At 38.3% G+C, this 12992-nt stretch overlaps 1 protein-coding gene across 3 annotated transcripts in view; it reads left to right on the forward strand.

Moving 5' to 3' along the window:
- LOC308490643 (zinc finger protein 850-like) overlaps nt 1-12992 on the forward strand; it is a 67267-nt gene that overhangs the window by 14026 nt on the left and 40249 nt on the right. For 2 of the 3 annotated variants that reach the window (XM_081033186.1, XM_081033185.1), the window contains exons 3-4: nt 454-580; nt 831-926. In XM_081033186.1, coding sequence (XP_080889312.1) covers nt 454-580; nt 831-926 — 223 coding nt within the window. Of the gene's footprint in view, nt 1-453; nt 581-830; nt 927-7772; nt 9323-12992 lie in introns of those variants that run through there. The other variant, XM_081033184.1, reaches the window with a different exon arrangement.

The following is a 12992-nucleotide window of genomic DNA, read 5'->3' on the forward strand; positions in this document are numbered from 1 at the left end:
AACAACAACAAAACAAAACAAAAAAAGATGCAAAAAAAAAAATTCTCTCAACTTTGCCATGTGTTTGAAAATTTCCCCAATAAAAATATTGGTAAATCATGAATGATCATTAAAATAAATAGTAATGTGCTAGGCCTATAGGTTGTTGAGTATTTTTCCACTTTATTTCATTAATTTGGGAAACTAAATAAATGTGTTTTATTTTTTCTTAGCCCTAGCCATAGGATAATGGGAGTCTCTATTATACGAAGAAGGTTTGTCTTTAGCAACAGGAATATTTAAGATGGAGGTACTTTGTTCTAGTTATGGTAATTTTTTTCTCTGCCCCATCTCTGGCCTAGCCTATTTGCTTAGTGTATTTTCTCCATCCCTCAGTGCCCTTTTCTGTCTCTTCTTTTGTCTTAAAAACGTTTCCTTTAATTCTAACAGTGCTACATGGTTTTGTCGTTTCAGCAGTTGATGACTTTCAGGGATGTGGCTGTAGACTTCTCCGAGGAGGAGTGGGACTATCTGGACCCTGCTCAGAGGGACTTGTACAGAGATGTGATGATGGAGAACTACAGCAACCTAGTCTTACTAGGTAAGGATATCTATCCCCTAATACCTTGTGAATTTTGGATGTACGAGTATCTTTCCATTGTCTGGGTGGATTTCTATTTCCTGGGGAATTATTCTGTGCTTTGTAGATTAGCAAATGGGGAGCTCTTTGTTATACCGTTACCTTCTCCACATTCATCTTATTCTTTATGTAATAGCCTATTTTCTTAAGGACTGGGTTTAAATTCAGGAAACAGCATGAGTATGTCTTGTTATTTTTTTCTTAAAAACAGGACTCTCTATTTCTAAGCCTGATGTGATTTCCTTATTGGAGCAAGGGAAAGAGCCCTGGATGGTTTCGAGGAACATGGCAAGAGGATGGTGCCCAGGTGAGTAAGGATTGAACACATGGGGAAAGGCACTGCAGTTAAGAACCCAGCTGGTGAGGGAGGCAGCAACTTAAAGGTAATGATTGAGAAATCTCTTCCTAGAAAGCCCATCAAAGGGTTGTGGAGAAAAGGCCTAAGAGACATGGAAAAAGGTAAAGACCCTCCTTTTTACCCCATGTATACTCTGTGATACTTACCTGTCATAATTCCCTCCCTTTTCAAAGCCTTTTTACTTTAGGATACATCCTATTTCACATAACTTGGATCTCCTTCTTTTCCTCAAAAATTTTTTTTTCTTTTTTAGATAATTTTTTATTTTTAATTACAGTTTGCATACAATATTACATTACTTTCAGCTGTACAACATAGTGATTAGACTTTTATATAACTTACAAAGTGATCACCCTGATAAGTCTAATACCCATCTGACACCATGGGTAGTTATTACAATATTATTAACTATATTCCCTAAGCTGTATTTTATTTACATCCATGTGACTGTTTTCACAACTGGCAATTGGCACATCTTCATCCCTTCCCCTTTTTCACCCATCTCCCAGCCCTCTTCCCAACTGGCAACCCTCAAAACGTTTTCTGTATCTGTGAGTTGGTTTCTGTTTGGTTTGTCCCGGCACAGGACTCCTGGGCTGGTGAGTCTGGTGTGGGGTTGTGACCTTCTCCCTCTTTAGGGGGATCTCTGCTACCGAGGTGCCCCTCCTGGTTCAGCCACTATCTGTGGGGTCAGCCCATTTTACATGTCCCCCCACCTCCTACCAGTCCTGATGTGGCCTCTTCTTTAGTTCAGCTAGTGTTCAGTTGATTCTTGAGGTCGATTGTTCTATAATTTATTTGTGATTCTGGGATGCAGTAGGCATAGCGTTTATCTAATCCACTGTCTTGGACCTTCTCCAGTCTCTAGGGTTTTTTTTTTGTTATTCAATATTATAAAAATGGTTTCATACTCTATGGAGCATTCTTTGATCTGATTTTTTTCACTAAATATGATTGTTATAGGATTCATCCATGTTTTTGCATGTAGCTATAGTTCATTAATTTTCATTGTAGTATATTATCCTATTATGTGAATGTTCCACAATTTATGTATCTGGTCCTTGGTTCAGTGGAATTTGGCTTCTTTTAGACTAAATTGGCCATGAATATTCTTGTAAATCTTTATGTTGCTTATGAGTATAAATTTCTCTAGGATCAATACCTAGAAGTGGAATTTCTAGTTCATAGGGCATATAAATGTTCAACTTTTCAAGATAATGCTAAATTATTCTTCCAGCATGAGTTTTCTTTGATGCATTTCCTCATTTGCACTTAGGATTTATAATTATACTTTAAAATTTGTGCCAGTATAGTTGCCCAGAGTTAGCCAAACTCAAGGTTAAGGGCACAGTCCTCCAGATTGCCAAATTTGCCCCAGGCTTCTGATACCCAGGCTTCTGATCAGAAGCCCAGAAGCCCCAGGCTTCTGATACCAGCTGGAAGTTCCACAAGGGTCTACAAGGTCACCCTCATTTCAGATCAGCTGGCTACAAATTTGGAGATCTTCATGGAATCCCTCAAATTTGATAATTCACCAGAACAACTCAGGCAAATCCGGAAAACACTATGTTATGATTAGTTTTATTATAGCATAAGAATACTAGCAAAAGGGTTAGAACCAGCCAAAGGAAGAGACACAGGGCAGAATCTGGGAGGATTCACATGTGAAGTTTCCATGTCCTTTGGGATGCATTGCCCTCCTGTCATTGATGTGTGACAATATGCTTTGCCAACCCAGGATGTGTCTAAAGTTTTTAATCGAGGCTTCATTACATAGGCATGATTGAGTTATTACCCATGTGGCTGAACTTAACATCCAGCTCCCCCCGCTTCTATGGAGGCTGAATTAATCTGACCCAAGACATAACCCTCTAAGCATATAGTTCATCTTTCTGCATGGGCAGCCCCCACTGGGAGTCACTGAGTTAAACTGTCAGGTGTGGTCTAAGGGCCCCATGTGAGTAACAAAGATACTCCTATCACTTGGGAAATTCGAAGGTCTTCATTGGTTACCTCCCAGGAGCCAGGACAAAGGCCAAACCTCCTTTACGGAAAGGTAATCTTTACGACATAATAGTGAATGTAAAATTCTATATTTTCCTCGTGTTTATTAATTAAGCTGAACATTTCTTCAAAAGTATATTTGCTATTTGTGCTATTTTTATGTGAATTTTGCCATCTTTTCCACTAAGTTGTTAAGGTTTATTTTCTTAATAATTAATTTTTAGAAGTTATTTACTTATTACAATTGTGATAAAATATAAAGAACCAAATTTATTACTATCTTAATTGTTTTTAGTGTAAATTCAGTGGCATTAAGTACATTCACATTGTTGTACAACCATCGCCATATTCATCTCTAGAGCTTTTTCATCTTCCCCCAATGAAACTATATCCTCATTAAATAATAGCTCCCAATTCCTTTCTCCCTTCAGTAGAAACACCATTTTGCTTTCTATCTCTATGAATTTCAGTACTCTAGTTATGTCATATGAGTTGAATCCTACAATGTTTGTGCTTTTGTGTATGGTTTATTTCACTTAGTATGTCCTCAGGGTTCATCCATGTTGTAGCATGTGTCAGAATTTCCTTTTTAAGGCCAAATAATATTCCATTATATGCATTTACCACATTTTGTTTATCCATTTATCCATCGATGGAAACTTCGGTTGCTTTCATTGTTTGGCTATTGTGAATAATGCTGCTAAGAAGATATCTCCTTGAGTCCTTGCATTTAAGTTTTTGGGTATATACCCAGAAGTGGAATTGCTGGATTTTTTGAGGAACTGCCATACTACATTGAGTACACCATTTTGTATTCCTACCAGCAATACACGATGGTTTTGATTTCTCCACACTCTTACCAATATTTGTTATTTATTTATTTTTTAAATAATAGCCATCCTAATGGGTGTGAGGTAGTATCTCACTGTGGTTTGGATTTGCATTTATTTCCCTAATGATTAGTGATGTTGAGCCTCTTCATGTGCTTGTTAGCCATTCATACATCTTTGGAGAAATGTCTATTCAAGTCCTTTGCCATTTTAAAATTGGATTGTTTATTTTTTCTGTTGTTCAGTTGTAAGAGTTCTTTATATATTCTAGATGTATAATCCCTTATTGGATATGTGATTTGCAAATATTTTCTTCCATTCTGTGGGTATCATTTTTACTCTATTAATGGTGTGTCTTAGTCTGTTTGGGCTACTAAGACAAAATAATACCATAGACTGGATAGCTTCTAAACAACAACATTTATTTCTCACAATTCTGGAGGCTAGAAGTTCAAGATCATGGTGCTAGCATGCTCTCTTCTTGTTTCATAGCAGTGCTTTCTTATTTTGTCCTCATGTGGTAGGAGGGTTAGGGAGCTCTCTGGAGCCTCTTTTCTAAGGCAGTAATCTCATTCATAAGGCCGTCACCATCATGTCTAACTAGCTCCCAAAGTCCCCACCTTCTAATACCGTGAGATTGGGCATTGGGATTTCAAAATGAATTTTTTGGGGGACACAAACATTTAGGTCATAGATAGCATAGTGTCCTTTGAAGTACAAAATTTTAAATTTGATGAAGTCCAATTTATCTAATTTTCTTTTGTTATATGACTTTTGATGTCATAGCCAAGATATCACTGCCAAATTCAACATCACAAAGCTTTTTCTCTATTTTCTTCTAAGAATTTTGCTCTTGATTTCTTGATTTTAACTTAATTTCATTGTGATTAGAAAAGATACTTAATATAATTTCAGTGTTTTCAAATTTATCAAGACTTGTTTTGTGGCTTTGAAATCTTTTTCTGGGCTTCCTGAGAGACAGTTTCTATTGATTGCTTTCCCCCCACCCCCACATCAATGGGTCCCATTTACTGTTTCTTTGAATGTTTAATGATTTTTGTTGAAAATGGGACATTTCAGATAATATAGCAACTCTGATCCCTCCAGGAGTTGTTGTTATTGCTGTTTTATTTTAAAATTTGTTTAGTGACTTGTCTGGACTAATTCTGTAGTCTGTTTACCTGTAGTGTGTGACGACTGGTGTCTGCTCAGTTTTTTTAAAAAAATTTTATTTTTAAGCCTAGTGCAAAGTTTTTATCTACTAATTTATTAACTTTAGTGGCTATGGTAGAATTCTGGTTTTCTGTTTGATCATGAGTCAAGTTTCAGTATTATTGGCATCAACTTTTATACAGAAGGTGCCAAAGAAATGTATACACATTTTAAGAAAGGAAAAAACTGTATTAAATTACACTGGTGGTAACCACTTTGAGCACCTCTTGTAATTGCAGAAGTCAAACATGACTTGTATTCATCTTTTGTTATCAATATATATTGACTATTACAATTTTAATACAATTTTTTCCTTTCTTAAAATGTGTATACATTTTTTTGGCACCCCCTGTATATACTTTATATATACTTTATTTATATCTTTAAAATAGAAAATGGGCAATGAAGATCTAACATCTTCATTAAGAGTTCCAGTAAGAGTGCAATGGAGCTACAATCACCAGAAATGATTCAAGATAACTTTACTAAAATTAAGAACAAAAGAATTGGAATTACGTTTTGCAACAGTTCACCATGTGCCCAGAAAATCATACCTTTGGCATCCAGGCATAAAGCTACTTATAAGGAAAGGAAAATCAAATTGTCATCTGGTCTTTTTACAGGAACTTTATTCCAGAAGACAATGTATATATTTCTATTTAAGTTATACAAAGACATACATTTTGAGCTAAGAATTTTACATCTAGCCAAATTGTTTAATATATGCAGCAGCAGAGAATATTATTCCCTTTTTTCCTGATGAATCCACCAGAAAATGAGCTTCAGTAAACCAGAACAGAGACACATCAATTTAGTAGCGACTGTTGGTGAGCATTAAATATATAATAACATACATATATAATATCAACTCGTGGCATTAAGGGAGAGAACATAGCTTAGATATAGTATAATTCTCAAAAAAGTAGGGTGAGAATGTGTAAAGTATATGAAAAGTTTAATAAGCTTGCAAATTACATTATAGGTATTAATGGGGAGCAAGTATTTCAAATCAGAAGCTGGGGAGAGAGAAGAGGTTAGTAGTTACTTCCAATATTTCTCATAATAGAAAATCAGTGAAAAAAACAGCAAAACAAGCGAGCGAGAGAGACAGGTATTACATAAGTTTATTAGGATATAAAAGACCATACGATCAAAAATGTAAATTTGATTAAATATTGAAAGATATACCTCAAAATAGGGAATAAGTAAAATAGTCTACATGGTGAAAGACTATAAAATATATGGATGTGCATTTCTGAGTGTTTATGTGTCATAAATCAAATTGATAGCACTAAGGCCAAACATTGATTATACTAAAATATGCTGCTATTTATCTAAAACAGGAAGGATATTATAATTTTTTAGAAGTTTTTTTTAGTTGTTATCTACAAGGGAGGGAAAGGAGTAGGATGAAGAGGACTTCTTTGACTATACTTTGTTTTGTAGATTTGAGTTGTTTTAGTCTCTGAGGGAAGTGATGAAGTAAAAAGCATATATTATCTTTTCAGTGAGTGGGAGAGATTAAAATCAGGGACAGATATTTAGAACTATGCTATACTTATGAGCACAAATGATTATTATAATTCTTAAGTACCTTTCCTAGTTCCATATTTGTATAATATTTTACTTTCTCCCTGTAATAATCCTCTTTCATTAATCCAGTGATTCATTCATTAAACAATCTATGAAACACCTTTTATTAGTAAGATGGTGGTTATTCTGTGTTGAGTGAAAAGCCATTGTTCCTGCCTATTATGTGTTTTAACAGTAAGAAAATAAAAGATTACATATGAATAAATAAATGATTTTATAATTCTAAAATCCAGAAAATTGCAATGAGAGAGAATGAAGAAGTGAATTTAAATAGGGTTGTCTAAGGAACTAACTTTTTACCTGGGACTATAGTGTGATATGCATCCAGTTGTGCAAAGAGCCAAGTTTACAGAATTTCCATCAAACTGAACAGTCTGGGGTAAATTTTGAAAAGATAAAGAGCTTGGCTTATATCAGATGCTCAGAGGTGATAACTATTTGGTATATAATGAACGGTGGTGAAAAGTGGGTCAAGAAGATGTTGGCTAGGATTTTGATTGAGATGTGTCAAAGAAAAGTTATGGATGATCTCATAAGCTATGGTAAGGAGTTTGGATGTTATTCTTAGTGAAGTTGAAAACCACTGAAAAATTCTACGTGGGATTTTTAAATTTTGTGCAACATCGAATTGACTGGTTGAATGTATTAAAAATAGGAAACCTAAGACCTGTTGGTGTAAATTCATATTTATTTGATGTGAGGTGGTACAGTGACATCCAATTTTTTTTAACTTTTATTTATTTATTTTTAAGTGTGTTTTTCAAGGACCCATCAGCTCCACGTCAAGGTAGTTGGTTCAGTCTAGTTGTGGAGCGCAAGTGGCCCATAATGAGGATCAAACCGGCAACCTTGTTGTTAAAAGCACCCATGCTCTAACCAACTGAGCTAACTTGCCGCCCCAACATCCAATTTTTTAAATAGACTAGTCAGGTGATTTCGATCTATACCTGAATTTAGAAACTACTGACTCTTCCTGTTTTCCTAACAACCGCCTTCATCGTTCTTAAGTATTTATGCTCTTGACCTCTTTTTTCAAATTGAAGGCCATGTACACTATCTTCACTTCTTATGGACATTAATTTCAGTTTTTCCTCCATTTTTACCATAGAAGTTTTATTTCTCCCCAAAGAGGAAACACCATGTGTTTACTTTCTAGTTATCTTTCAGACTTGGAATTCAGATGTAAGACCAAGGAATTGTGTCTTCGAAAAGAAATCTATGAAGTAACAACATCCCAATGGATGATAATGGAAAAAAGTCATAGAATTGTGGGCTCCAGTGTCAGAGATGACTGGAAATGCAAAGGCCAGTTTGAGAGGCAAGAGATAAATGAAGAGGGATTTTTGGGGCAAGCATTAATGACTTATGAAAAAATGCCAACTTGCAGCTTGCAGACAGCTCTTATTCTACATCAGCAAATTTATCCTGGAGAGAAATTCTGTAAACTCAAAGAATGTGGGAAAACCATTATTTATAGCTTGGAACTTATACAACAACAAGGAATTCATATTGGCGAGAAACCTTATAAATGTAAGGAATGTGGGAAGGTCTTTAGTAATTTTTCCTATCTTACTGAACATCAAAGAATTCATACTGGTGAGAAGCACTATGAATGTAAGGAATGTGGAAAAGCTTTTATTTGTGGCTCACATCTTACTCAACATCAGAGAATTCATACAGATGAGAAACCCTATGAATGTCAGGAATGTGGAAAGGCCTTTAGACGATCAGCACACCTTACCCGACATCAGAGAATTCATACTGGTGACAAACCTTATAAATGTAAGGAATGTAGTAAATCTTTTATTTGTGGCTCAGAACTTATGTGACATCAGAGAATTCACACTGATGAGAAACCCTATGGTTGTAATGAATGTGGGAAGGCCTTTAGACTGCGTTCACAACTTGGCCAACATCAGCGACTTCATTCTGGCGAGAAATCTTATCAATGTAGGGAATGTGGAATGGCCTTTATTCGTAGTTCACAACTTACTGAACACCAGAGAATTCATCCTGGTATGAAACATTATGAATGTAAAGAATGCGGGAAAGTCTTTATTTGTGGTTCCCAACTTTTTCAACATCACCAAATTCATACTGGTAAGAAAGTCTATGAATGTGCACAATGCGGGAGGGCCTTCATTTGTGCCTCACAACTTACTCAACATCAGCGAATTCATACTGCCAAGAAACCCTATAAATGCAAGGAATGTGAGAAGGCCTTTATCCGTGTCTCAGAACTTACCCGGCATCATAGCATTCATACTGGTGAGAAACCCTATGAATGTAAGGAATGTAAGAAGGCCTTTAGACAGTCTGCGCACCTTAATCAACATCAGAGAATTCATAATCTAACATAATTAATGTAGGAAACCCTTTACTTGCCATTTATTTGTTACAGATCAAGATCATCATATTTCATGCTAGAATAAAATACAATAAATGTGGCAATGCCTTTGACCTAATACTCAGTTTATTCAGAATCAGAAAATTTAATGCTGAAAAAATTTGATAATGTAGAATAGTTTCTATCATGATTCAAACCTTGTTGAAATTCTACAAATTCATACTAGAAAATGTGGTGAATGAGAAAAGGCTACTATTTACTATCGTGTGACATGAAGAAATTATTTAACTTCTCTGTGCTTAAATTTGTTAATTGGTAAACTGTTGATAGTATTTATTTGTAATAAAGAGTCTGACTCCAGTTTTGATGTTTGACTACTGACATTTTAAGCATTACCTTCCCTATGGCCCCACTTCTGGAAAGGCTGATAAAAAGCCTGTGTACACCTCCTTTGAAGTCAGTGTGAAATTTAAACTTGGCAAATTCCAGCCCACATCCAGTTCCACTCCGTCTACTGTAAAAGCCAACCTATTCTTTCTACATGCTCAAGCTACTCCAGATCTGCTTGTGCAGACCCTGCTCTGCCCAGGAGTCCCTTTTGTAAGTAAGAAACTTTCAAAGTCTCTTGATGTGTTGAGTGTCATTAGCCTTAACATTCAATGTAAAATTGGGAATGAGGTCAATCCCAACTCCAGTGAGTGACCTCAAATTAATTTGTGTAGCTAGCAGGACAAGCTTTAGGCTATGACCACCACTATTCTAAGATCTTTCTTTTCTTGCTCATAGCTTACTAATGGAGTAAAACCATTTTAAATAGTGTGGCAGATGGCTCTGCTGCTTGCTGGCAAGGCTGCCATTTGAGTTGTGCTGCTCTGTGCTGCATTTGCCGAGTCCTGCAGAGCCTCTGTTAAAGATTTCATTAACCTAAGTCAGAAGGTTTGACAATTGGTGTTTAGGGATGGGCTTGTGGTGATTGGGGCCCTCCTTAAAATGGCCCTAGGCCATGTGTGTATTAGAATTATATATCTCAGTTCCACTAATGCTAAGTTACAACTAATGCTAAGCTCAGGAATAACTCTTAGCCTGTTACTGCTGGTTGTGTGTCTCAACCAGGCATTGGCTCTGTTATATAGAAATGCTCAGGGAGAAAGACTGATATCCTGTACAATATGTGCACCCATCAGCTGGTGGCTTGTGAAAAAGCAGTGATGTAGTTTGCTGAGCTCTGTACTCTTAAGAGCGGATGGCTGACTGAGACCTTTAAATAATTCTTCTGCTGCTGCCAGTGCCTCTATCACAACTAAGATCCTGATCCTCAGGGTTATTTGAAAAAAATACCTGTGGTGTCCTGTGGCACAGACACTTATTAACAGAGCCTACTACTGAAGGAAGTACCCATGTCAGGGTTTCCAGGACTGCCCTCTACCACTGCAGAGCCCTCAACAGAAGACCTGATGTTGGTAATACTGCAATCTGGGCTTCTTCAGTTATTTCATTCCAATAATACGCCCAAGGAGTTCCAAGTCTTTCTGTGACAAACTACAGAGCAGTCCTCGCTCAAACCCAAGTCCCTAAGGTATAGGACCCACTGCCTCATTCCCTAACATGAGTCAATGGTAACTTCCCTAGGCTCATATGGATATAACAGACCCCTGGCACCCCAGCCACCACCCCATAGACAATCGACCCTATATGACCATGATGGTTCAATTGTCACCACACAATGTGTAACCTCTTATGGCCTTTATTGATACCAGTTTCCAAATCATAGTGATCCCTGGAAGCCCCCACTAAATCTCAAGGAGGAACTCACTGTGCTCTTTGGGACATCACTGGATATAAGACTAAAGACAAGTCCACCTTACCTTGACAATTGGCACGATAACTGCCAAATTTTCCAGTGGTCATATTTCACACTTACTTTTGGATTTTCCATTATTGGGATAGATGCTCTAATCAGTCATGTGGCTGATTAGAATAAAATTAGAACTTTTTGTTAGCTTCACCAAATGGGACCTTGTGGATATGCACCAACCTATTACAATTGTTGATATGGCCCAATATAAATTGAAACAAGGCCTTTACTGATTGAGATCCAGTATACAAGATCTATTAAGAGAAGAAGTAATTATTCTCAATGTTTCTCCATTTTTATAGCCCAACTTGGCCTGTCTTGAACCTGGAAAGAATGAATGGTACCTACAGTGGATTACTACAACCTAATGCCATGGTTCCACTCATTAAAATGGGATCTACCATAATTGAAATGACCAAAAGGTACAAGCTTTCAGTTATGAGTAAATATGCTAAGAGAGTAAATCTTAAGCGTTCTCATCACACAAAAAGGTAACTGTGAGATGATGGGTTTGTTGATTAACCTGATTGAGGGAATCATTTCACAATACATTGTATATAGATTTTTGGTCAAGATGGCAGAGTAGGTAAAGGCTGTGCTCACCTCCTCTCAGGACCACATCAGTTACAAGCAAACTACAGAACAACCATCACTGAGAATCACCTGAGGTCTAGCTGAACCAAAGCCCTACATCTATGGACATAATAGAAGAAGCCACCTGGTAGGAGGGGCAGAGACATGGAACAGGTTCGTCCCACACACGCATGTGACCATTAAAAATTGGGAGAGATATCTTGGCTGTGGAGATACACCCCGGAGGAGTGAGGGGTCCCAGCCCCATACCAGGTGCCCCAGCCCAGGGTCTCAGTGCCAGGGAGAGAAGTACCTGTAACTTCTGGTTGTGAAAACCAGTGGAGATTGTGGCTGAGTGAGATGGAGGGGGGCTGGAGTCTCAGGTGCTCCTCTTAAAGGGACTGTACATGGACTTACTTGCTGATGGACTCACACACTGAGCTGCAGCTCTGGGATAGTGGCTCGAAAGGTGTCGGGACAAATGGGGAGGAATTGAATTCAGAGCAAGGGCTGGAGGGCTTATTCCCAGATGGAGGAGCTGGGAATACATCATTGTTTCTTTGTTCAGCTGTCCCCCCTAAATGCATGTAGATGCAGGCTGATGCTGTCTCTGAGTCCATCAAACTGGCTATCATCTTTCATCTGCCTCACCCTAGTGATTCCCAGAGACCCCACCCCACCCAATTCTGGGCACACCCAAACCGCTTTCAGTGGCTTTTCTGTACAAACAACCTGTCTTAGCTCATGCTGCGGACTTTCATAAAATCTCTCAAAGGTTCAAAACCCACCTGGTTTTGAACAAAACCCAAACAAGCAGCATCTGGCTTTGGCATATCCCATACCTTTGGCTGAGCAGCCCTAAGGCTGGCACTAGTGGCAGCCAGCCTTGGTTCAGATTGGCCTCTTGAGGCACATCTGAGGCACATCTAAGCCCAATGTGGGGAGGCAGCCACCTGCAGATTGCTTTATGGCTCATATCATGTGGCCTTGGGCAGAGCACAGTCTATGACTATACTTGGCCTGTGGCAGGTCCCCTTCCAGGAGGCCCTAGGGCTGGCACACCTGGTGGCCAGCTTAGAACAAGCCGGAGCATCACCTGGCCATCTCCAAGGGTGACACACCCAAAGGGCAGACTGGGCAGGCACTAGAGCCCTGCTAAAGTGAACCTTGCTCTGTAGGGTCAGCCCTCGCACCACAGCTCCTCCACTGAAGTCACAGCCAGTACTCACAACCAATCAGCCTGAGGGTCAATCCTTTCCATTGATGTGCACATAGTAACCTAGCCTCAACTACAACAAGGGGCACACACAACCCATACAAGGGACACACCTGGAGGACCCGGCTCTGGTGACCAGGGAGACTGTACCACTGGGTCCCACATGATGCTTACTACATAAAGCCTCTCTATTATGACTGGGAGGCATAGCGGCCCTACCTAATACATAGAAACAAACCCTAGGAGGCAGCCAAAATGGGGAGACAAAGAAATGTTCCAAATAAAAGAACACAATAAAGCTCCAGAATAAGAACTAAAAAAAATGGAGACAAGCAACCAGACACAGATTTCCAACCACTGGTTATTAGGGTGCTCAGTGATCTCA

Source organism: Rhinolophus hipposideros, assembly GCF_964194185.1.
Source record: "Rhinolophus hipposideros genome assembly, chromosome: 21".
Lineage (NCBI taxonomy): Eukaryota > Metazoa > Chordata > Mammalia > Chiroptera > Rhinolophidae > Rhinolophus > Rhinolophus hipposideros.